The 24,072-nt window shown below is 28.8% G+C and overlaps 3 protein-coding genes across 4 annotated transcripts; all 3 read left to right on the top strand.

Annotated features, from left to right (window-relative positions):
* The first annotated feature begins 4,221 nt into the window (after window positions 1–4,221).
* LOC123291442 (seipin) lies at window positions 4,222–7,406 on the top strand. Its single transcript, XM_044871732.1, has 5 exons — window positions 4,222–4,451; window positions 5,790–5,962; window positions 6,256–6,597; window positions 6,848–6,991; window positions 7,265–7,406. The coding sequence occupies exons 1-5, from the start codon at window positions 4,225–4,227 to the stop codon at window positions 7,393–7,395; spliced, it is 1,017 nt and encodes a 338-aa protein (XP_044727667.1). The 5' UTR covers window positions 4,222–4,224; the 3' UTR covers window positions 7,396–7,406.
* A 3,813-nt stretch (window positions 7,407–11,219) lies between these two features.
* Window positions 11,220–14,287, top strand: LOC123291443 (protein max). Of its 2 annotated transcripts, none has more exons than XM_044871734.1 (5): window positions 11,220–11,366; window positions 12,849–12,911; window positions 13,448–13,555; window positions 13,620–13,743; window positions 14,051–14,287. In XM_044871734.1, exons 1-5 carry the CDS (start codon window positions 11,322–11,324, stop codon window positions 14,245–14,247), a joined length of 537 nt encoding a protein of 178 aa, XP_044727669.1. In that variant the 5' UTR covers window positions 11,220–11,321; the 3' UTR covers window positions 14,248–14,287. The 2 variants fall into 2 exon arrangements, with proteins under 2 accessions (XP_044727669.1, XP_044727668.1); XM_044871733.1 differs by having other exon boundaries at window positions 13,448–13,558; window positions 14,051–14,286.
* A 4,806-nt stretch (window positions 14,288–19,093) lies between these two features.
* LOC123291508 (3'-5' ssDNA/RNA exonuclease TatD) lies at window positions 19,094–23,774 on the top strand. The gene is made up of 4 exons (XM_044871816.1): window positions 19,094–19,394; window positions 20,168–20,427; window positions 20,658–21,010; window positions 22,124–23,774. Exons 1-4 carry the CDS (start codon window positions 19,226–19,228, stop codon window positions 22,284–22,286), a joined length of 945 nt encoding a protein of 314 aa, XP_044727751.1. The 5' UTR covers window positions 19,094–19,225; the 3' UTR covers window positions 22,287–23,774.
* The last annotated feature ends 298 nt before the right edge of the window (window positions 23,775–24,072 follow it).

Raw genomic sequence — 24,072 nt, 5'->3', positions numbered from 1 at the left:
TATTGTATAATAATAATCGGACACAAATAAAACATTTTTTTTATTAATCATATTTTTAATTAATTTATTATTAATAATATTAAAACAACAAAAATATCACTTTTTTGGAATATTGTAAGAAAAAAAAATTATATAATTTTTTTTGAAAAATATTTTTTTAACACATTCACAAATAATGTTTTTATAAAATACAAAAATTAAATTAAATTTAAAAAAAAACCATCAACACTCAAACTTTTTGTTTTGGAACTTAGATTTGTTACATTTGGGTATCTAAAGCTTTAAAAAAAAAATAGGGTAAATGTGGATTTTTGGGAGGTTAAATGAATTATTAATTTTTATTTAAAAAAACAAACACATAATCTTTTTATTTTAAATAATAAATCCACCTGTTACACGTTTGGGTTTTAGACTACACTGACACTTGCTAGATTTTTGTGTTAGTTTAGCATTTATGTGTATGTGAGTGTGTGTTTGTGTTTGTGATGATAGGGGAGAGAGAGAATGTTTATTATTTCTGCAGGTAACAACACAGAGAGGTTTATTTTGGGAGGGGGGTGTGAGTTAAGATATATATTATAAACTTTTATGAATACATAACAAAATGGTATGTGTGTATTTATTTCTTATAAGTACTTTACAACATAAACTCTTGAAAAATTCAAATGTGAATGAAAAAAAAGGTATTTGATGGTATATTTAATAAGTCGTGGTGGATAAGGCCTTTAGTGATTAGACCCATCAAGTGCGGATCCAGAGAGGAGCAATTGTGATAATAGGTTTCCTTCAAAAGGTAAAAAAGTTAGTTATTTTAAAAGAATGAAGCAGCGGACTCGGTGGCATAAGAGAGGTCGTCTCAAACGCTCCTTTCACCTGAACCAACAAGCCCACCTTGATTACTGAGACTTTACACAGGGCATGCGACAAGTCAAACTGTCTATGACCACAGCTAGGCTATTCGACTGTGCCCATCTGAAACTTACTACAGCACAGTTGAGAAGGGTGGTAGGACTCTTGGGCAGGGCAATAAAATGTAGAAAAAATAACCATTGTTGATAAACCAAGTATGTTATCCTACTAAATTTGGGTCACACTTTTCAAATTTGTGATCAAAATTAACCTAGCTTTAATAGGTTTCAAGAATGTGGAGTCTTGGTCCTGGTATTAAGACATAAGTGATAGCTAGCGAAAAATGGACATCACAGCTGAAAAGAATGACCCAAAATTAGTGGGTTTCAAAAAATATTCCAATAAGATCGGATCAAATTTGCCTGTGTTATAAAAAAATCGAATTTTTGAACTTTATGACGTCATTAGATTCTAAAAAATTTAATTTTGCTCTATCTCATCCAAATTTTATCCAATTTTGATAAACCAAGTATGTAATCCTACTAAATTTGGGCCATACTTTTCAACTTTGTGGTCAAAACTAACTTAGCTCTAATAGGTTTCAAAAATATTGAGTCCTGGTACCGGAATTAGGCACATAAGTGATAGCTAGCAAAAAACTGCCATCGCAGCTGAAAAGAATGACCCAAAATTAGTGGGTTTCAAAAAAAATTTCAATAATATCGGATCAAAATTGCCTGTGTTATCAAAATATCTAATTTTTGAACTTTATGACGTCATTAGATTCCAAAAAATTTAATTTTGCTCTATCTCATCCAAATTTTATCCAATTTTGATAAACCAAGTATGTAATCCTACTAAATTTGAGCCATACTTTTCAACTTTGTGGTCAAAACTAACTTAGCTCTAATAGGTTTCAAGAATATGGAGCCCTGGTACCGGAATTAGGCACATAAGTGATAGCTAGCAAAAAACTGCCAACGCAGCTGAAAAGAATGACCCAAAATTAGTGGGTTTCAAGAAAAATTCCAATAAGATCGGATCAAATTTGCCTGTGTTATCAAAAAATCGAATTTTTGAACTTTATGACGTCATCAGATTCCAAAAAATTTAATTTTGCTCTATCTCATCCAAATTTTATCCAATTTTGATAAACCAAATGTGTAATCCTACTAAATTTGGGCCATACTTTTTTAATCTGTGGTTAAAATTAACCTAGCTCTAATAAGTTTCAAGAATATTTAGTCCTGTTCCCAGAATTAGGCACATAAGTGATAGCTAGTGAAAAACTGACATCACAACTGAAAAGAATGATCCAATATTAGTGGGTTTCAAAAAAAATTTCTTTAAGATCTGATCAAATTTGCCTTAGTTATCAAGAAAATCGAATTTTTTAACTTTATGAAGTCATCAAAGTCCAAAAAATTTAATTTTGCTGTATTGTACAACAAATTATGGTATTTAATATTGTAAATTAATGAGCGCCTTTTACATGATTCTTTTTGTTTTACGTATAAAACATACGTTTTGTTTTGCGCCACAATTTCCGTTACACCGGTGAAAACAATATCTACCGAGCTACCCACCGCCAACCTGCACTTTTACGTTCAAGAACATATTTTAAGCGCGATCCTGTAAAAATTTTCCATTTCGAAAAGTACGTATGCTCAGTTGCCGGGACTTAAAAAGAAACAAATGTATGTTTCGTTCCATTGATATCGTTATAAACGAAATTCACTATACAAACTTTTAATTTGTATAAAAAAACTCGACTTGCTCCTTTATAATTAACATCTCTAAACGTATGTACCTATTAAAAAATGACTTTCTTGTCGTTGGACTGTTTTAAAATATAGTAACTCCCATACATGTAATATGTAAATGAATTCAAACAAGTTTTTTTTTTCATACATCTGAGTTTAATTATTTATAAATACTTTTTGATTGTTTCGTAAGTACGTATTATTGAGTGTTTATGTAACGAAATCGGAATATTCCAGGTCATACGACCATATCATTTCGAATCATATCATTTCTATCATATTGTCATATATCGAGTTTATTTATAAACATCACAACAAAATTAAATAAAAATTCTTGCTAATATAGAAAAAATTCATGCATCTTTATAATTTTCCACAGTTGTTTATTCAGGGGCGGGCCTAACCCCTTTTTTGGGGGGTAGTTGGGAGTTTTAATCAGTTTATTACAAATTACAAAAAAAAACTATGCATCAAATAAAAAAAAATACATAAAATTTTCAAGATCAAATTTTATAGTTTTGGAGAAAATGGATACCAAAGGTTTTTTCTTAAGTTGCGCTCCCACCGGTAAACAGTGATGTTTACGAAAAAATTATTCAAGCAAAAGTTGTTAATTTATTTATAAGGAATAACTTTTACATTTAAATTTTTGATCTATCTCTAATGGTTTTCAAAATGGATCATTTTTCATCACAAAATTTCAAAAATTCAATAGTTTTTTACCAGAATTTAGCAGATAAGTCCACGTCTAAGGGAAAATAGCTGCCCCATTATCCCCCACTTGACACTCCCAAGTAGATATCTACACTTTAAAACTTACTATAAAACAATAATTAATAATTTCAATCGATGGTATTTCTCTATACGACTTAACATAAACAATAAATTCATTATTTACCTAATTCTAATAAACAATAAATTATTTCTGAAAAAGTGTATGATATTAATATTATTAGCGATTATAAGTCACTTAATAAATATTATTTAATAGAAATATATTATTTAATTAATTTAAATCCGTTGAAAAATTGAGTTTAATTACTAGATATTTGGAAAATATGATGAATCGAAATTTCGAGGTAATCAGTACAAATTCTAATCCAATTATTCGCATATCCTTGTATGGTATCGTTTACATAGATCTTTAAAAAACAGACAGAATAAAAAATCTTCTTGTAAAATTTAGCCTCATATGAACATTTGGCCAGATTCAAGGGATACTATAGGTTAATATAAAAGCCCTAGATAGCCCTAGGCCAGATTATAGAAAAAAGGGCTATCATAAATGGGGAGCTGATACTAGCAATTTTTAAACGAGCGCTCAATAAAATAACCGAGCGCTCACAATTAAACACAGCCAAATATAATACATGTGGCCCCTCATCTCAGCACGTGGTACAATTTATAAAAAATATTATGTCGGTAAACTAGCACACTACTTTCATTTGACAAGTTAGATAAACAAAAACAAACAGACGAAAAAATAGACTTTGTAATTTGAACGTCAAGTTGAAGTTGAATGTCAAATGTAGATTTGTGATAAAAAAAAGTCATGAAGTTCATATTTAAAAAATTCTATCAATTATTTATTTATTTTTATGATATTTACTCAATGCGAGTAAAATATCCAATAATAAAATTTATTAGTGATACGGCTGATTTATACAAGCAAAGAACATTGCAACAAGCAAATAATGTTCGGGAATTAATATTTCGTGGTTGTGTAATTGCATTGATAATAGCATTACTAGTATGGTTATCAATACTTATGTATATCGCTTTTTACTATGCTTATGTACCATATGTTTCCCATTCGAAACCTGTTCATGTAACATTTAAGTAAGGATATTTTTTACTCATATATTTTCACTTAATTATTTGGAAATTCCAAAGTTTGATACAGCCCAATTAATAGATAAAGTATTAGTTTTATATTATAATTACGTATTTCAATTGTAAAATAGTTCCCCGTATATTTGAAATAGGGATTTAGTATTAAGAAAAATGAATTTTCCGAAGAGAATTTATGAATTAATGATATAAATGACTGTTTTGTAATTGAAATACGTCTTTAGTTCAGGTGAACTAAACTTTAGAGAAGCAAAATCGTGAAAAATTTGATGAAAAACCTAGAAAAGCAAATTTAGTATTTTCGAATTTTGGATAAAGGTAGTCCAAAGTCCACAGATATGTTGGGTTTGGTACGGTCATTACATGGTCGCCATATTTGAAGAGAATTTCTAAATTAATAAAAAGTCGGTGTATTTCTTGCCAAAATTTTTATGTTCTTACGAATGTTGGCCATGTGTGGCAGCTATCATTTGTAATCAACGTTATATTTGTTTGAAACATGAAAATCTTTTAACACGACGTTACTATATCCAATACATCCAGGGACCCTGGGAATAGACCTCATTCCCAAATTTAAAGCAAACTGAAAATTTCTGAAATGTATTCTCAAACTGTAAGGTGTATTCTAAAGTTCTTGAAAATCAAATAAATTTTAAAGAACACAAGTTGAAGTTGAAAATTGTTCAGCGTTACCCTTGTAAAGTTTAGTTAGGGGTTAAGAGAAAAAATAGCCTGAATGTAATATTCTCCTATTAAGTTTCATTTTAACCTATGAGATTTGGGACAAAATATAAAAAAAAAAAATGTCAATGGATCTCAATTTTAACTAGAGTGTACTTTATTAGATTCTGAATATATCAGTTATCATAGGCATTATCAACAAAAATTTTAAGTTTTCGAGTTATTCAAGCTTCAATTTTGTATATTAATGAATGTGAGTAAATAAAAGCGTGGATTTTCTGTACCATTAAAAAGTGAAATTTCTCTTTGAGTAGAAAGAAAATCACAATATTGCTTTGAATATTTAAATTATTTATCCATGAAAAGTCATGGTACTTTATTTTGTATTCTCGATTTAAACATTGAACATCGATTTGAAATAACAATCTTTATATCAACGTAAATTCATTAGCTTAGAAGTTTGTTTGATCTATTTCATTAAAGCGTTCATATAAAGGTTGAAAGTATCAATAAATCGGAAATTATTCATTTTTTTTCAGCTGTGCCAATTATAACTATTGCTTAGAATTAAGTAGTACAATATTATCAAATTGTTTTGTAGAACGCTTTGGCTCTGAATTACTGTTAAATTTTAAATTTCTTTAGGCCATGTTCGGTAGTATGTACGAAATCCGAATATTCTCGAAAAAGTGGTGTATGCAGTTTTCCATCAGCTCATGTTCAATTGACCAAACGTAATCAATTACTTATGATGGGTCAACCTTATAAAGTGGAAATTACTTTAGAAATGCCAGAATCTGAGGCTAATAAAGAATTAGGTAAAAAAATTTTGTTATGGTTTAATTTTAAGACTGAACTCAGCACTGGATTTATACTAGGGGCACGTAGCGTTAGCGCCCAGGGCGATAAAAATTCGGAGGATGAAAAAAACATTTTCTCCACGTGATCGAAAGTGTTTTGAAAAGTGTAATCGTATTTAAAACATATTTAAATTAAAAATTATAATATTTAATTAATAAATTTTTGCAAACTTTTCCCAGGGGCGGCGCTGAAGTTAAATCCAGTCCTGAATGAACTTATTACTTATTAAAATAATTTCTTGTTTGCGTAGGAATGTTTATGGTATGTGCAGATTTCCGAACAAAAGCTGGCGAACTAGTACATACATCTTGTCGATCTGCTATGCTCCAATACAATAGTCCTTTATTGGATACATTACGTACGATTGTGCTTAGTCCAGGTTTAATTCTTGGCGCCACAAAACAAAAACAAAATATTCAAATAGAATTGTTTTCGGATTATGAAGATGATCAAGAACGACCTGTAACCGACGTATACATTGAAATTCAATCACAAAATATTGAATTGTATTCAGCAACACTTTTAATAAGTGCACACTTCTCTGGTTTACGATATATGATGTTTCATTGGCCGATACTATCGGCGTCGATTGGTAAATATAAAGCTTTTTATTATAAAATTATGATTCACTTTTATTTCGGACTAAATGATTGATAACCAATGTGATAAAATGAATAACAAACATCTTCTATAATAGTTTCAATTATTACTATCAGTCCGAAAAAAAGGAACTTGCGCTTGTTGAATCATGTTGAAATGGTCAATTAATATTTTTCTATGAACGTATTTTGTATAAAACGTATTTTGTATAATTTTAATTAAACAATTTTATTGTTTTTCAGGCATAACGAGCAACTTATTCTTCATCGCTTTTATTTCAATACTCAGTTGGTATCAATTAATTAATTCTGAGGAATATTTGAATTATAAACATGTTGTTGAACATACACAAAAATTTATGGCGATTAAACAAAAGAAATTTAGTGGTTTGTATCTTTTTATACTTATTTATTTGTATTTGGTCAGTGATATTTAATTCTAAAGAATTCTCGTTCGATTATAAAAATTCTTTTTTTCACGTATGATGATGAAAAATTCATTTCTTCACCTTAAATGCGACATACTGTATAATAGACCTTTTTTTTTTTTTTTAAATGAAAGTAAATATCTTGAATAATAGGCTAATTTTTTTCCCCGATTTTTTTGACAATGAAAATCATTAAAATTCAAATGACATGATTTTATAATTTATCTTTCAGATGATTCACCATCCATAGAATCGACACAAGAAATTGAATCGGATATTAAATTTGAAACACAAGAATCATCCAGTGAAGATATTCGAGAATTTGTTGATATTTTATCATCAGAGAAAATAAGTTCATTTTAAAAACATTTTAAATTAATTTTTTTAAGTTTACATTCCAGTACAATTTTAATTCAAATTTTATTTTTTATATAACTTTATAAAAATGCATTTTTAATTTAAACTTAAAAATATTATTTGTGAAAGACGCCATACAATTATTATTAAATCGTGCCTCAAAAAATAGAATACATACCTGTAAACATGAAATCGATTTTAATTTGAGAAAATTTATTATACTTTTGTAATTTAAGTTGTTTGAAATTACAAGATGTTCAGACTATGAAAATACGATAAATGTATTCTATTTCGAAAGAAACATAATAAAAGCAATTTAAGATGGAGAGTTTTAAAATAACGAACTTAGCTTAATTAATTTTCCAAACAGGATTTGCTTGGTTTTTTTGATTTTATGTTTACGGGCATGTATTCTGTGCAGTGAGGTTTAATGCTTCTTTTAAATATTAGCTTAATTCAATTTCTCTAGTCAACCATTTCGTGATAACGAGTGTTTTCTTGAGCATCGAAAAACTTACAAAACCAAACTTCAAACTAAGAAAAAACATTACAACAGTTTTCGGCATTTATAGTAAATATAGCCTCCCATTAATGGTTCTACTTTTTTAGAAGTAGGATCATTATCAAACAATCAAATTGTTTTATTCATTTTTAGTAGATTTTGAAAAATTATTTTTGTTTTTTAAAAGACTGTTGAAAAGAAATCATAGCTAATAATTATTAAATAGCTTAACCCCGCTAGTAATTATAATATTATACGATTTATTCACCAAGGGATAAATCTTCGAACTAATTAATCTTTAATTTTTACTTTGAATGGTAAAAACCTTAAACGATTAATAAAATTAATGAAAATTTCCAAATACGTTTTTAAAAGAAAACAGAAAAATTTATTTTCTTTATTTACAAAAAATTAGATATAAGTGTTTTTAATACGTAATTGCATTGACGTAATTACGATATTTTTTTGATTATATAATTAATGTTCCTTACAAAGAATACGACAAGAAATATTATGTTAATTTTAATAAAAAATGTACTGATATTATAGATGAAAGTTTTTAGACACTTATACAATTTAACCGACCCACAGTTTCTATTCTATTCCATGAGGGTGCAAGTCGTGGGTGCATTTTCATGGTTCTTATTAAACATTTATTTCTATCCGTTGGGTGGCGTCAGAATTATATGCAATACATATTACATAAGTGATATAATTTTTTCCTGCTTTCTACAGAGCGGCAAAGGTTATTTATTATATTTCATATACTATTTCAAATAAATATATTCATTTGGTTAACTTCCTACCTATAATGCTGGCTGTATTCGGCTTCCAATGAATATCTGTCTTATACAACAGCAAAAAATCAGTGAACCTAACCTTCTTAACCTAAATCTAAACACCATATTTTTGTATATTACACAAATTGGGTCTTATTGGATGCATTACGATGACGAAAGCGATTACGAACACTTTAAAATATAAAAGCGACAGCAGAATTATGTTCGACTAATATTGTCATATGAATAGCTCACCGATATTATCAAAAGAATTTTTACCAACTATTTGCTTTCGCACCTAATCAACTCTCTTTTTTGGAAAATTGAATGAAAAACGAAAATTATTTCGGTATAGTTAGGTAACTTACAAATGAAAAGCTTACTATTTAACAAATGCAAATTTATTCCAACAACTTACTTATACGACAAGCGTTTATTAATAAATTTACTAATAAAGCAATCTAATTACAAATTTTGTTTAGAAATTAAGTATAATCATCGAAATTTTAATACAACATGAAAATGTACTCATAGAATGTATAAGCGTCGAAAAAAGTTCATTTTTTACACTACCAAAGAGAAAATAAGCTAAAGAACATGAAAATTATTGATTTTAAATAATTTCAATGTATATAACTTTATTGACATACCATTGTTGTTTTATTCCATGTAAATATATTTTATTTTTCTGTTTTTACAGTGTCATATTTTATGATAAATACAAAGTTTTGTAATTTATTTTTAAAATAGTCAATTTTTACCTTTATTTCTGTACAATCCTAATCAATACATAAGTGACTTTGACTTTACAGTATAGAACATTAAATGCCAAATTTTCATATCACAAAATGTTTTACATAAAACAATGTGATTTCACTGAACTTTTTCGCTTTTTAACTTTAAAAAAATACTTATCATGTATCACTTTACATTTTTTATTACGATTTTACAATGGATTTGACCTAAGCAATTACCTCATTTGTTGGCACGCTTAAAATCGTTTGACACTCAGTCTATGTAACTGTAATGTCAAAATATCTCAAGTAAAAGAAACATTTACGTATTCCAAGCAATTGCAACTTTGCAATGGTAATACATCACCAACATAGTTGTAATAATGTCCGAAGCTTCGGCTTTGGCCAAAAAATACACCTCCGACGAAGAGTATTTGGTATGGAATGTAGAGATAAGGAACACAATCTCTGTGTTAAAAAAGTGACCCTAAAATTGCATTAAATTAAGATGGCACTGGTGTAGCATTGGTACCATGCAATACATCATAGGCATGGAAAAAGTAGGGACGGAGTATAAAGTTGTATAATAGTCTCTCATTCTCTGGTACAATTACACTCCGTCCTTTCTCTTCAACGGGAGTTATAATATACATATCATAACCCCTTTATTTAATGCTATTTTTTGGACACTTTTTGATTCCAACAACCATATAAGATTGTGTTCCTTATCTCTACATTCCATAGTATTTGGGTCGTCATGTTTGGGTGCAGCTGTAGCCATAATATTTTGAATTAGCTCATCTCTGGTTTGTGGTTTAATTGAATACACTAGACTTTTAACGTGTTCCCAAAGATATTACTCAAGATGAGTTCGATCAGATGACTTTAAAATTATTAATAAAAGAATACGCTTTTAAATTATGGCTATCGAGTCACGGAAAACTTGTATATTACTCTTATAATCAGAGCAACAACAAAAAATCGTGTTAACTTAAGCCTTTTTCCCACCCTGAGAATAATTTTAACATCATTTTTGGTCAAAATCTACGGGTTCCACAAAAAATTTTTGTTTAATTCTGGAGAGAGGCGTATTTAAGAAAAATTCCTTCACAACATAATTACCATGTGTTACAGCTTAGCCAAGCTTAGCCAATATTATTCTATGAGCTTAGCTGACCAGCTGAGGCTACTTTGGTAAAAATAAAAGCGCTAATAAAAAAATTAACCAATCAGATGACTGTATTTCATGTTGGTTAGCTAAGCTGTATTTTTTTCAGAACACACCTGTAGCCTAATTCAATTTTAAAATTTTGCCCGATTTAAAATGATAATATATTTTCCGACACCTGGTGTAATATTATTGACTATAAAATCAAGGTTAGTCAATTTTATAATCAACAGTTCAGCACATATGACGTATTGATATATACAAAGAGTTGCAAAATTTTCTTTCAGTAATGCAAAAAGGAAAAAAGAAAAATTCTATCAATTATCTCGGAAAATTTAAGAACTTTGTGAATAAAAACTGTACTGGCTATGGGAGCTACAATGTTACAAACGCAACGATCGAAGACACTTTGTAAAAAGTGCTACAAAGGATAAACATTAGTTTACTTTAGGAGCATTTTTAAGAAAGGTCGTTAAAGTGCAAATTTACCATAAAATAATATTTTTCATTCTCATAGTATTGCTTTTTATATCTGAATGGGCCACTGATCGGTTTTGGTTGTCAGGCATACTTTTTGAAACACTCTGTAAATATGATGTGAACCCAGCTTGAAACGTCAAAGTGAAATGCTCAACTCAAACGATGTCTACCATATACACACACGACTCATGCGTGAAGTAAATGTGAAGAAACACTTCCTTTTGTTAATGAATCTATTCGTTTAGTAAATAAAGTTTTAATTAAAATAAATGATAATGAGTGACGATGATCGTGATATCGATATTGAAAGTGATGTAAGTAATTCGGATAAATCCTTTTTAAAAATAAGCTACTCAAAATATAATTTTTACTAATATTACCCATTTAGCTTATCCCCCCAAATGGCAATACACAATAATATTAGGATATTGTGTACATAATAAATATTCAAGATAAAGTATTTACTGCTATCTTAGCTTATAATATAACACTAAAATCGAAATGTTTTTTTTTTTTATTTACACGTAATTAAGTAATTGATATAAAATCAATATTTATTTTGAATTTTTGGCAAGAATTTTTCAGTTTTTCGAAAATTGTTTACTATATTAATTCATGTTGTTTTTATACCTGTGTATGTCGCAGGCATGTCAAAATTTAATTGTACACATTGTATAAAATACAATAAAACCTTGATAATTCAAACTTCATTAACGTAAACACCTTTAAAAATCAAATCTTTCCTTTCTTCACTTTAAAACGAAACCTTTATAAATAATAATAATAAACAAATAACTTGAGGTCTGTAACATTTTCACTTTACCCATCTCCTCTAATAACACAAATACCCAAAGTAATCGAATGAAAGGTCATTAAAAACCGATGCATATATAAGTAAACAGAGAAATCTCTTTGCAAGAACATTTTTTGGTAATATCTTAAATCCTATTTTGGCTGGCATTAAATTTATTAAGTTTGGTTAACTTAATAATTCTCTGTAATTTGTTTTGAAATTTTCTTGGAATAAGGTACAAATATTACGGTTGTTCCATTGTGTCCCGACCTCCCTGCATTTTATCCAAGACAGGCCTTAGTCATTTAGTCGCCACGGGTGGGTCATGCATTTGTCGTCCTTTTAAATATACTTATTTGATTATAATTAAAAAAAACTTATTTCAAATTTCAACCATTTTTTAATTGAATTAATAGAAAACTTCAAGCATGTATTTATTATCTATAAGGTACAAATATTACGGTTGTTTCATTGTACCCCACCTCCCCCTACAAAGAATGAATAAATAGATACACAGAATTGTACAATAAACATTTTTCACTTTCAAATTCTCATTTTCATCTCAAAAACTAATCTTTGTATCTAGAACACCACAATTTTCATCATAAAAATTTATCGCATAGAAAATCGTAGTCATTCTAATGAATATACTTTGAAAGCATGTCAAAGTTTAAGTTTTTGTCTACAACATACAGACAAGAATATATCGATATGGATCAATCGATCCCTGTTTAACAAATGAGTAATTTGTATATTAATATTCCCCTAAGATTTCCTGTTTTTTGCAATGGTAATTTTAAAATACGAACGATTATTAAACCGTAAGAGATCAGGATGGACCAAATATAAAAAAATATTTCTTAAATTTTTTCTTATGAACTCAAAAGATTTACCGAAATTCGACTAAAAATTTAAATACTAGTATTCACTCCGTAGATACAATTAAATCTAGATATTTAAACAATTAAATCTATTCATTTCTTGTTCTAAATAAATTTTACAGGAAGAAGATTCGGATTCAAGATCCCAGCCTAGGCAGAATTCTGGAAGTCAATATTTTTCACAGGTAATTCTTACAAATTCATTATTAAAACTTATTTTAAAAGTTAATAATAAAACTAGGTAATACAAGGCAACCATGCAAGGAAATAAATATGAATTTCAGCCAAGGCACCAAATACAAATAACTTCTAATCGCTCTAGGTATAGAAGTCAAAAAGGTATCATTAGTGGAGGAATTCCATTGATAGGTGGGGGTATCCATTGAAAAAAAAAAAGAATTTTCCCTTGCTTTTTCCTCGTAAGTTATTTTAATTCGTGTCGAATGCAAAAAAACGCGTTCTTCTAGCATGTACAGAAAGAAGCAAAGGGTGGACTACCCATATTCAAGTAATGGAGGCGGGAACCTTCATGAAAGAATAAAAAAAAAATATTTTTACGTATATAACCTCCCCCCGCGAGAAGAACAATGCTAAGTTGCGCACATGTTATATCGAATTCATAATGATAATATAGAGGAGATTCAAATTTCTGACCTTTGAAAGCTTAATTTTTAAAAGCATACACTTACTTAACTTTTTGGTTTTATTAACTTTTAAATAGGCGGAAAAAAGGGCACATCACAACGCATTGGAACGAAAGCGACGTGATCATATAAAAGACAGTTTTAGCAGTTTACGTGATGCGGTACCGTCTTTACAAGGAGAAAAAGTGGTAATTATTTATATATTAATTAAATCTGGAATAATAATGCAAAAAATATTGTTGTATTTAGGCTAGTCGTGCACAAATATTGAAGAAAGCTGCTGAATATATTCAATTCATGCGACGAAAAAATAATTCACATCAACAGGATATTGATGATCTCAAACGGCAGAATAATCTATTAGAATCTCAAAGTATGTATATATTAGAATAAAGTCGATCCTTATTAGAATAAATTAACATCCGTACCTAAGTATCTTGAGTTTTTGATTCGTTTGCCTTCGTAAAAGCCAAAATTAATTTAAATAGTTACGGTGTAGTGTATTCGCACAATGGGCTTTATGGCGTAAATATGTCCAACTCGAACAGCCTCGACAACCAAACTTAACCTATTAGAATAAAAAAAAACAGATATTCATGAATTTTAAAGTGGCGTAAATAAAAACTTCTAATTCCAAAAATGTTGGCTTTATAACTTTATGTATTATGTTTTTATTTTAGTACGGACGTTAGAAAAAGCACGTGCAACCGGTAATTTTGCTGTAGAAGCAAGTGAAAGTGGTAAAGTTGGCTTAGATGATGGTGTTTATCATCCTGGTGAAACAGAAAGTGACACGTCGGATACAGAAGGAACAGTTATGCCACCAATGCCCCGACGAGGTCCAAAAAAATTAAAAGTCGCCAGTGTATATCATTAATAGTATATATATATTGCACAAATATGTAAAATTATTAAAAACAAATCCAAAAATAATTTTCAAACTAAGAAAATTTGAAATATGCGATTTGAAAGCATTCGATAAATTTTCAATGAACTTGTCCTGTAATTGTATGACATTTGTTTTTGGATTTAATGAAGTTGAATTTTTATTTATGAAAAGAGAATATTTAGACCTCAATAATTATGTTCGAGTTTATGTTTTCCGTTTGAATGAAAATATGTACACCCTAATGGATTATACAATTATAATGCGTAATTTTCTATATCAAAAAAATTATTTTCTAATTCTCATTGGAAATGTTTAAGGCAAATTTTGTTGGAAACATTTGAAGAAGACCATAAATGATTATGAAGTGCTTAGGATTTTTAACAAATAAACTTTAGACAAGCAATTGAAACAACTGTACTCTTAATTTGGCAATAAAGTCATTACATTTTTAGAAATAATATCGAATAAGTATTATACGATACCACTACAGGTCCATGTTTCGACTCCTGGCAGTTGTGTAATTTTGATTTCGCTATTAATTCTATATTTGAATAATTTGAAAAAACATGTAGGCACGATGTTATTCATGACAATTTTAGCTAGCTAAGTCACAAAGCAAATTTTCTTTATTCGAGTTATTAAAGCTTTCGAAAGCAGGTGGTAATTTTTTAACATTGATGGTTTTGCTGAACTTATTAAACCTGGGAAGTGACAGAAATAATTTTTTTTACACGTAGATTTCGCTCATGTTTTTTTTTGTTTGTTTATTTTATATATAAATATGTAGGATTAAAAATGTGTCGTAATATGGTACAGGAAATTGCACCTTAAATATTTAGAAACACCTTTGTGAAGGCTACGGTACTGACGTAATGATTAATTCGATACAGCTGTAAACGAAACTGGTAATTATAATCATTGTAACGTTCTTTTCGGAATTTCATATTTTATGTGTTCCTGAGTGTCTAGACTATTATGAAAGTTTAGAACTTTTGGTTCATTTAGAGAATCAGCTCGGACTATTTGAATATGAATTAAATAAAACTAGCTGCCATTCGATTTCATTCAAAAGGTGTTTACTTAAACATGTGCCTAGTGGTATAAACCACTACGCATTACAAATATAACAATTGGGGGGTAAAAACCCAACTAATTTTATGGCGAAATTCAATGAAAAATACTTATTTCCGTAAAGAATAAAAAGCATGGAAAGCTACTGTTTTTTAGTTATTTCTTTCCGCAAGCTACTGTTGATGCTAGTATAGTTGATGCTACATATTTTCGACCTATTCAGTATAAATATACTATTTACTTAAAAAAAGCTACCTGTTACTACATGTAATGAAACGGCATTTTATTTCCTGAAAAACGGCATCCATTTTCCCTAATAACAGTGATACTTTAATCGATAGAAACTAAGAGAAAAATCCAACATTTTTTCATAAATGCAACTTCCAGTACGCAAGATTTTTCTCTTGAAGTTAAAATATAATGCTTTTTAAAGCAATACTAGAGAACTTTATGAATGAATTGGATATTAAACTTAAGAGTGTTAATAATTTTGTTGATTTTACGCTTTTTAATACTTTCACTTTTTATAACGCTAGTAGGTTTTGTTATCCCAGAAACGCAGACTTTTTGTTCAAGAAATTATGTAAATTGACCATTTTTTATCATTGTGATATATATTTTATTAGATCATATCATTTGCATTAAACGGAAAGTGCTCATTCGCACGAATGAAAAATAATTACATATAATACGAATAACATAAGCACTGCCACTACGATTTATGCGTCACGAATTCGCATGTTCAAATAATACTTTTACACCTAATCTACTATTATTTAAAAACGAAATTGGAAAGAATTTTAAACATTGCTTTCATTATCAATTAGGAAATGTCAAATCATTATTAATGGTATAGCTGGTTGTGGTCCAGGTCCAGACCTATTTTTTGCACCCGTGCTTTTACAGGATTAAAATAATTAACTCCGTATAATTTTAGATGTGATTTGGACGATTTTTAAAAAATATCTTTCACAGTTGAAGTGTATCTTCGACAAAATTTCACTAAATAAACTATCATTTATATTTAAAACTAGTAGTACCCACGGCTTCATTTTCTGAAGCTTACAAAAGCAGTTTGTGTTAATTTAGATAATAGATTATTTAGCTATTTGTTGTTATATATTCTGCAAAATTATATCTTCACAGCTAGTTGAAACCGTCGAAAAAGTATAGCATGATGTTTTTCTTGAAAAACTGTTCGAAAATGATTAGTTTGTAACAAAATTATCCTGTATCAAATAAAATAGCGCCGACAAATTCGATTAATGAATATCACCTATGTAACCATTATTTTGCCTTTCATAGCCGCTATACTTGTAAAAAATGATTTTAAATATTGTGTCAGTATTTCAAAGTCTGTAAACAATATTTTGGTTGCATATATGTAATTTTGCACAAATATCCGCAATTACAAAGTAGCAAAAAATGTTACGTCATTATTTAGTCAAAAATTTGAGGTACTTTTTAAATTAGCAAATTATTTTTAAAAATCGAGCGAAGTCATATCTTTAGAATCTAAATTATATTAAAAAAAAAAAGAAAAAAAGCAAATACTTCAAGAAGAAAATTCCAACCAATTGTGTCTAAACTAATTAATTACCTATATTGCGTTAAATACTCTTTCGAATATATAATTCTAAATTTGTTCTCGGGCATTAACAATCCTACTGTAAAACTTCGTATATTATATATTGTTATAATTAATTTTTTTTTTTTAATTTTAAAAAATAAAACAACGTTTATGTGAAAGTTATTTTTTTAACTTAACTGATAAGGCAAATTATTAAGTAAACCATTTTAGGTACAAAAAATTTTTGTATTTATTTTTAGTTATTAAGATGTGAATGTAAATTTTATGTGAAATATTATAAATATATTATATTATTATATAGATGATTAATGTATTTAGACATTTAGATAAAATAAATAATTTTTATTATTTATTAAATAATTTTATTTTATTTATGAATCATTTTAATCTTTTCTAATGATTTGCGTTTTTAAAATAGAACATTTACAGTATTTACATAATAGTGATAAAATAGTGAGGTATTAATAATAATAATAAATATTTATTTGAGTTAGACCATTACATTGATATACAAAACGTTATTAGAAGAGAAGATGTAATAAGGTTCATTAAAACAGTATCGGGTCTGCCGCATTGGTACTACACAATTGTCAAGCAGTTTCTACCGACCGTTTCGATATCTACTAAAACGGTCGGTATCTACTGCTTGATAATTGGCAACTGTGTAGTACCAATGTGCCGTGGAAATACGGTCGAATCGTTGAATGTAACAGTGTCTCCTTTATATTATCTTTTATGAATCAACTCATAGAGACAAAATAAGAAGGGGAGATACGATAAGCGATAACGTGACTAAAACGATATCGGGTCGGCAACAATGGTACTACACATTTGTCAAGCATTAATGTGTCCCACAGACTTACATTTAATTATAAGATTGTAGTGTGGTCTGCAAACTCTTACAAGGTGCAGATATAGACAGTGAGGGCACTAGTATTCCTCCTACGGATCTAGCAATATTCTATGGGATCTAGTAATTATAGTAGGGATGTAGTATCAAGTCCTACTTTCGACGAGGGGGGTGTATCACTCAGGGGGGAAGCAATGTGCCTACTTTTGATTGGCTGTGGCTCTCATTTGCGTCAAATTCAAATAGAACGATGATATTTCGTGTGTTTTAGATTTTTAAATTAAAATAATCGACGTATTTTTGAGACATTCTTAAGCCTTCTTTTGAATTTCATTAGTTAACTTATAATAGTTGTAACACTAGGATTGAAGATTGAATATTCACTAAATTGAATAGAATATTGTTGCGTTTAGGTTACTTATATCGTTGAAAAAATTGTTTTAAAACAAGCATAAATATTTCACGTATTTATTTTTCTTTACAAATTTTACTTTTCTTTTGAATATAAGATTCTTTATTTATGTTGTCCACACACGTCAACCATATGTCAAACATGTTTCCATGCTTACAAACGAATCAAAAAAACTTAAAGAAGGCTTTGAGCATACTTTCAGGATGCGCCTAGTTAACAGCCAATGGAAAGTAGGCACATTGATACCCTGCCTCTTCCCCCTAAGTGAGACTCACCAACCTCGGTTATACTCCATCCCTTTTAAAATATTCCTATATCCATGATTCCTCCAGATATTAGGAGTATGGAGTGTAGAGTAAAAGGAGAATCATCTCTTATGACTGTTTGACCAAAAAAGTGTCCACAAAAAGCTGTTAGATTATAGTTCCAAAACCAACTAAAAAGGCGCTGATGACCACTGATGACTGATGGTTCATATTCATATATATATATATATATATATATATATATATATATATATTCATTCAAATGCCGTCATCAGCTTACGGCAGCGCCACCACAATTTCACATGACTTTATGGACACCTTTTATATACAGAGATGATTCTCCTTTTACTCTACACTCCATAATTAGGAGAGTGAAGACAAAATTCAAAAATCCATTTCCATTGAAACACGCAGCGAAGTTTTTATCACATTTATGATATCTATGATTTTCCATAACTCTATTATCTATGGTATCTAGTTCTTTAAATTATACATGAAATCAGAAGCAAATTAAACTAAAATGTCAGACGAAATGTCATATATATATGACATTTCGCCATTAAATTACTAACTTCATATGAGTGAGTCAATACAGTTTTTAACATAAGCGCCAGTCTTCTTGTGTAATTTTATCGATAAGATAGATAGGTCATGAGCATGAGTAATGTGATATTTTGATTCAATAATTTATTTTTGTTAACAAATTTATCTCATAAATAAAGGCTGTGATATATATTTTTCCACATAATACAAGTTTTTTTTGCATATAACAAAAAATGGAGAATAAAGAAAGTGTTGAAATAAATAATATTAACGAAGAACCAGTGAATTCTGGCATGGAGCATTGCTATGAAAATTTAATTGTTATTGATGTTGGTGCTAATTTAACAAATAAGAAATATAATCGGGATCTAGATTCGGTTATTCAACGTGCACAAGACGCAGGTAAGAATCCTTTTGTTTTTATAAAAATTTTACTTCTAAAAACATATGGATTTTACGATTGATAAAATTCTTAGAATGTATGTTTAATTAAAAGGTATTTACATTAATTAAAGAATTTATAATGTTGTAATTGAATAAATTTTCTGGTAATAAAACTTCTATGTTCTAAATTTAATATATTTATATTCATTAACGTTATTTTAGTTTCATAATATAAACAATTTTTATTTATAAAACAAGAAACAAGGCTTATTATTATTTATAAATAACATAAATAAATAAACCAAAGAATAAAATTACAATTACTTGAAATAACATTTTGTTTATTCTTAAACATTAAAATCAAAAGGTTGTGTGTGTTTTTTCAGAACATTTAGGAAGATCCTCATTTTTATAACTTTAAAAAAAAAAAATCAATTAATCAATCAATAAATAAAGTTTTGTCCTCAGTTTCTTACCTGGATGTAGCAATACCAAAGAATATATAATTTAGATATATTTAAAAAAAATTCTGGGAATCGATTTGGGGATTTGTTTTTAAGAATATTTTTCATAAATCCTAAATTTTTCTTCATTAAGGAAATCAAGATAAAAAATACCACCTTTCAAACCCATTCCAGGACATGCCCTTATAAAAAATCCTTATCAAAATTATTACCCTCAAAGAGTATATGACAGGTTATCATTAATTTATCTATTTTCGAACCGGCTCCTAGTTTATAATTGAAAAATATATTAAAAAATGCTTAGCGCAAGTAAAATATTTGTTATAGGCGTCAAAAAGTTACTAGTCCCAGGTACATCTGTACGAACGAGTAAGGAAGCATTAAGATTAACACGTTTACATCCAGGAGTATGTTATTGCGCAGCTGGTATGCATCCACATGATGCACGAAGTTATAGTCCAGAGTCATGGGAAGAGTTACGTGAAATCGCTTTAGCACCTGAATGTGTTGCAATTGGAGAATGTGGATTAGATTACAACAGGAATTTTAGTGAACCAGCCGAACAGAAAGAAGTATTTGTTAAACAAGTAAGTTCAGTATTAAGCTTAATTCACTTATTCATAGCAACTGGAACTATTTGTTGACTTATTTGTATTAATACGTAATTACCTCTAAATCAATAGTATCAATAATCTATATTTCAATCCTATGAGGAGAGAAACTTGTGTAGTGCTACCAATAAAATTCCCCCGAACTTCGATTTAACCCAAACTTACCTAAAATTATCATAAATAATGATCAATAATTTTATTTACAGATTGAATTGGCATGCGAATTACAAAAACCGTTGTATATACACGAACGAGATGCACACGAAGAACTTTTAGAATTATTACGACCCTATGAGGAACGAGGCACATTACCACCAGTTTTAATACATTGCTTTACAGGTACAGAAGAACAAGCGAAAACGTACTTAAATCATGGATTTTATATAGGTTTAACTGGATACTTGTGTAAAGATAAATCTGATACAGGAATTAGGAAATTATTAATTGACGGGTCTCTACCATTAGATCGATTACTTGTTGAGACTGATTCACCATTTATGTATCCGAATACACGGGCTTCCAAATTACCACCACACGTTAAGGATGCATTAACTGAGCGGTTTGTATACATTTTTATATATGCTTATTTTATGAAACATCACTCGCTTGTTGTACGATTCAACTTGATAAAATTGGTCAATATTCAAATCAATATTTCGTACTAAAAGTTATTCTTAGATATACATTATAATTATTCAGGTATACAGATAGTTTTGTAAAACATTTCACACACATTATTTCATACACACCTACATACATACCACGTAGTAATTATAGCAGGGATGTAGTATAAAGTCCTACTTTAGACGAGGGGGGTGTGTCACTCAGGGGGGAAGTAATGTGCCTACTTTTGTCACGTATTTATTTTTCTTTACAAATTTTACTTTTCTTTTGAATATAAGATTATTTATTTATGTTGTCCACACACGTCAACTATATGTCAAACATGTTTCCATGCTTACAAACGAATCAAAAACACTTAAAGAAGGCTTTGAGCATACTTTCAACATGCTCCTAGTTAACAGCCAATAGAAAGTAAGACACAATGATACCCTGCCTCTTCTCCCTCAGTGAGACTCACCCACTCGGTTATACTCCATCCCTTTTAAAATATTCCTATTCGCTCCGAGCGTGAATTTCGTTTCCATGACAACGATACACTACTTTAATTATAGAATTAATGGATGCATATATAATTGTGTGGATTGCATTGAAAACTTACATTTAAAATTTAATATTCTTGTTTCACAAATTTAAATAAATAATTACGATAATTAACATTTGAAAAATAATATTTGTACAATTTGATTTCTTATTTTCACAATTTTTAATGCATTAAGTTTAATTAATTAGTGTTTTTCAATCATTTTAATTTGACAGTTTCTATATCATTAACATGTAAATAATTGCAAATTAGTCATAACAGCCCACTTTATCTCCAAAATTTTTCACTTAAAGCGCTGGCATCGATTTTATTATCCCTACCATGACTACGCACACAACGAATATCCATGATGCATACATACACTATTGGGCTTCAAGCTCTATCGTATTCAACTTTGCTTATTATAAAAACATAATTTTGTTGAATTAGATCGCGCGAATAAATTACTGCGCAGCTCTCTCATTCTTAAATACAACTTTTTAATTAATAATTATACTTTTTTTTTAGATCCATGACATTTTTACAACGTTATTGCACTTTCCAAAGAAATGAACCATGTTCATTGCCAGCTATTGTTGAAATGGTGGCAGCATTTATGAATAAAAATCCCGAAGATGTAGCCCTATCGACAGCTTTTAATGCTCTCAAAATATTTGGATTGTCACAATGATAAAAATAGTCATATTATTATTATTATTTTTTTAATAATTTTATAAGACTCAATTTATATAAGTCGCTTGCAATATTTTCCTTTTCTTATTCATTTTACATAATGAATATTATTATATAATTTGCGGGAACGTTTTCATTTATTTTTATGTATTTTCAATAATGGCTCATTTACATTTAGACAATTTTTGTTAGTATTTAGGATATAAAATTGTCATAAATCGTAAATTAAAATTGTAAAATATGTTTTTCATCAAACACTAATGAATATGCTGTAATCAAATATTATTATCGCAGTTATAATTTGGTTGCAAACTTGTTTGTACAGAAATGTCCAGAAAAGGGAATATTTTATCCGAATTTGTGAGATACATAATTACATAGCCTTGTTTTAATTTTGGCAGTTAAAAAGTTGTATCATTTTAGAATACATGTTTAATAAAATGCGATTTATGGCTTTTTATTTTTATGCAATTTAATTTATTTTTAATTTTAACAATATTTAGTAATTAGTTGACTGATTTTTAATTGGATTTATTTTTATACAGTAATGGAAAGCGCGTTTTGGGACAGTTTTTCAGATTTCAATTAAAAAGTATGTTAATTTCTCAAACTTATATTACTTATAGATTGGTTTAATAGAAAAAAAACAGATTTTCGTTTAAATGCTCGGAATAAAAAATATAAATAGAAATAACAAAGACACCACTGGATTGATCCCCATTTATTTCATTAAAAGTTCGCGAAACCTAGTGTTTTTTAATTTAAAAAATCAACCTATTTTGGTTCGGATACAATTTTACGTCTATTTTTGCCAGTGAGAAACACGTTTTGATATGTGGAAATTGTCTGTTTAGTTTATTTTGAGAATGCCTGAGCAAACTTTGGGTTAAAATTGTAGGCCGCATAATGATACGAATTTTCCTAATTACCCCAAAGATTCATAATTAGTAATCAAATTAGATTTAATACAGAAGAAGAAATAACTGTCCCAAGAAGCAAGGTTTTTTTCATTTTATAAAATGAGTCAAACAATAATATTTAAGTAGGTTAAATGTAAATGAGCCTTTTAATAGTAAAGTCCCAATTGTAGCATTTTCAAAAAGCAAATATTTTTACTCTTTATGTACTATCAATTAATATTTTTGATAATTTATATAATAAGTCATTTGTATCGGGAGCAGCTCAAATATCCGATAAAGGACGGCAATAGTATTAATATTTCATTGTACGTTTATCTGCTGCATAGATTTGCACAAGCGCAAAATTGTTTCAGGTTAGAAGTGAAGTATCCATGATTACTTATCAAGAATGTTATGAAGAATCGGTCAGAGTAACTTCATTTCCACCTCTAATAAAGTTTTCTTTTGTTATTAATTAGTGTTATTTTTTGAATAGAACTGTACGAGAGACGCTTTATCGAAAACATGATTTTTAAGTAGAAATATTACTTAAAATTAAAGGTTTCACAAGAAAATAATAAATTCCCATTGGACATATGTAATATGCAAGGTATACTAAGTTTAGTCCCAAGTTTGTAACGCTTAAAAATATTGATACGTTGAACAAAATTTTGGTATAGGTGTTCATAGAATCACCTAATTAGTCCATTTCCGATTGTCTGTCCATCTGTCTGTCAACACGATAACTCAAAAACGAAAAGAGATTTCGAGATGAAATTTTTACAGCGTACTCAGGACGTAAAAAGTGAGGTCGAGTTCGGAAATGAGCAACATAGGCCAATTGGATCTTGGGTCCGAAGGACCCATCTTGTAAACCGTTAGAGA

The sequence above is a fragment of the Chrysoperla carnea genome, chromosome 2 (genome assembly GCF_905475395.1).
Source record: "Chrysoperla carnea chromosome 2, inChrCarn1.1, whole genome shotgun sequence".
Taxonomy (NCBI): Eukaryota; Metazoa; Arthropoda; class Insecta; order Neuroptera; family Chrysopidae; genus Chrysoperla; species Chrysoperla carnea.
The sequence above is the reverse complement of the archived record's forward strand: the minus strand, read 5'-3'. Positions and strand labels throughout refer to the sequence as shown.

Bases quoted from the DNA above. Each gene is read 5' to 3' on its own strand.
- LOC123291442 (XM_044871732.1), top strand. From the start codon at position 4,225: ATGCGAGTAAAATATCCAATAATAAAATTTATTAGTGATACGGCTGAT. The intron at 4,452-5,789 runs GTAAGGATATTT...AAATTTCTTTAG, and splicing joins CCTGTTCATGTAACATTTAA to GCCATGTTCGGTAGTATGTA. The intron at 5,963-6,255 runs GTAAAAAAATTT...TTGTTTGCGTAG, and splicing joins TGAGGCTAATAAAGAATTAG to GAATGTTTATGGTATGTGCA.
- LOC123291443 (XM_044871733.1), top strand. From the start codon at position 11,322: ATGATAATGAGTGACGATGATCGTGATATCGATATTGAAAGTGAT. The intron at 12,912-13,447 runs GTAATTCTTACA...ACTTTTAAATAG, and splicing joins GAAGTCAATATTTTTCACAG to GCGGAAAAAAGGGCACATCA. The intron at 13,744-14,050 runs GTATGTATATAT...TTTTTATTTTAG, and splicing joins TAATCTATTAGAATCTCAAA to TACGGACGTTAGAAAAAGCA.
- LOC123291508 (XM_044871816.1), top strand. From the start codon at position 19,226: ATGGAGAATAAAGAAAGTGTTGAAATAAATAATATTAACGAAGAACCA. The intron at 20,428-20,657 runs GTAAGTTCAGTA...TTTTATTTACAG, and splicing joins AAGAAGTATTTGTTAAACAA to ATTGAATTGGCATGCGAATT. The intron at 21,011-22,123 runs GTTTGTATACAT...CTTTTTTTTTAG, and splicing joins AAGGATGCATTAACTGAGCG to ATCCATGACATTTTTACAAC.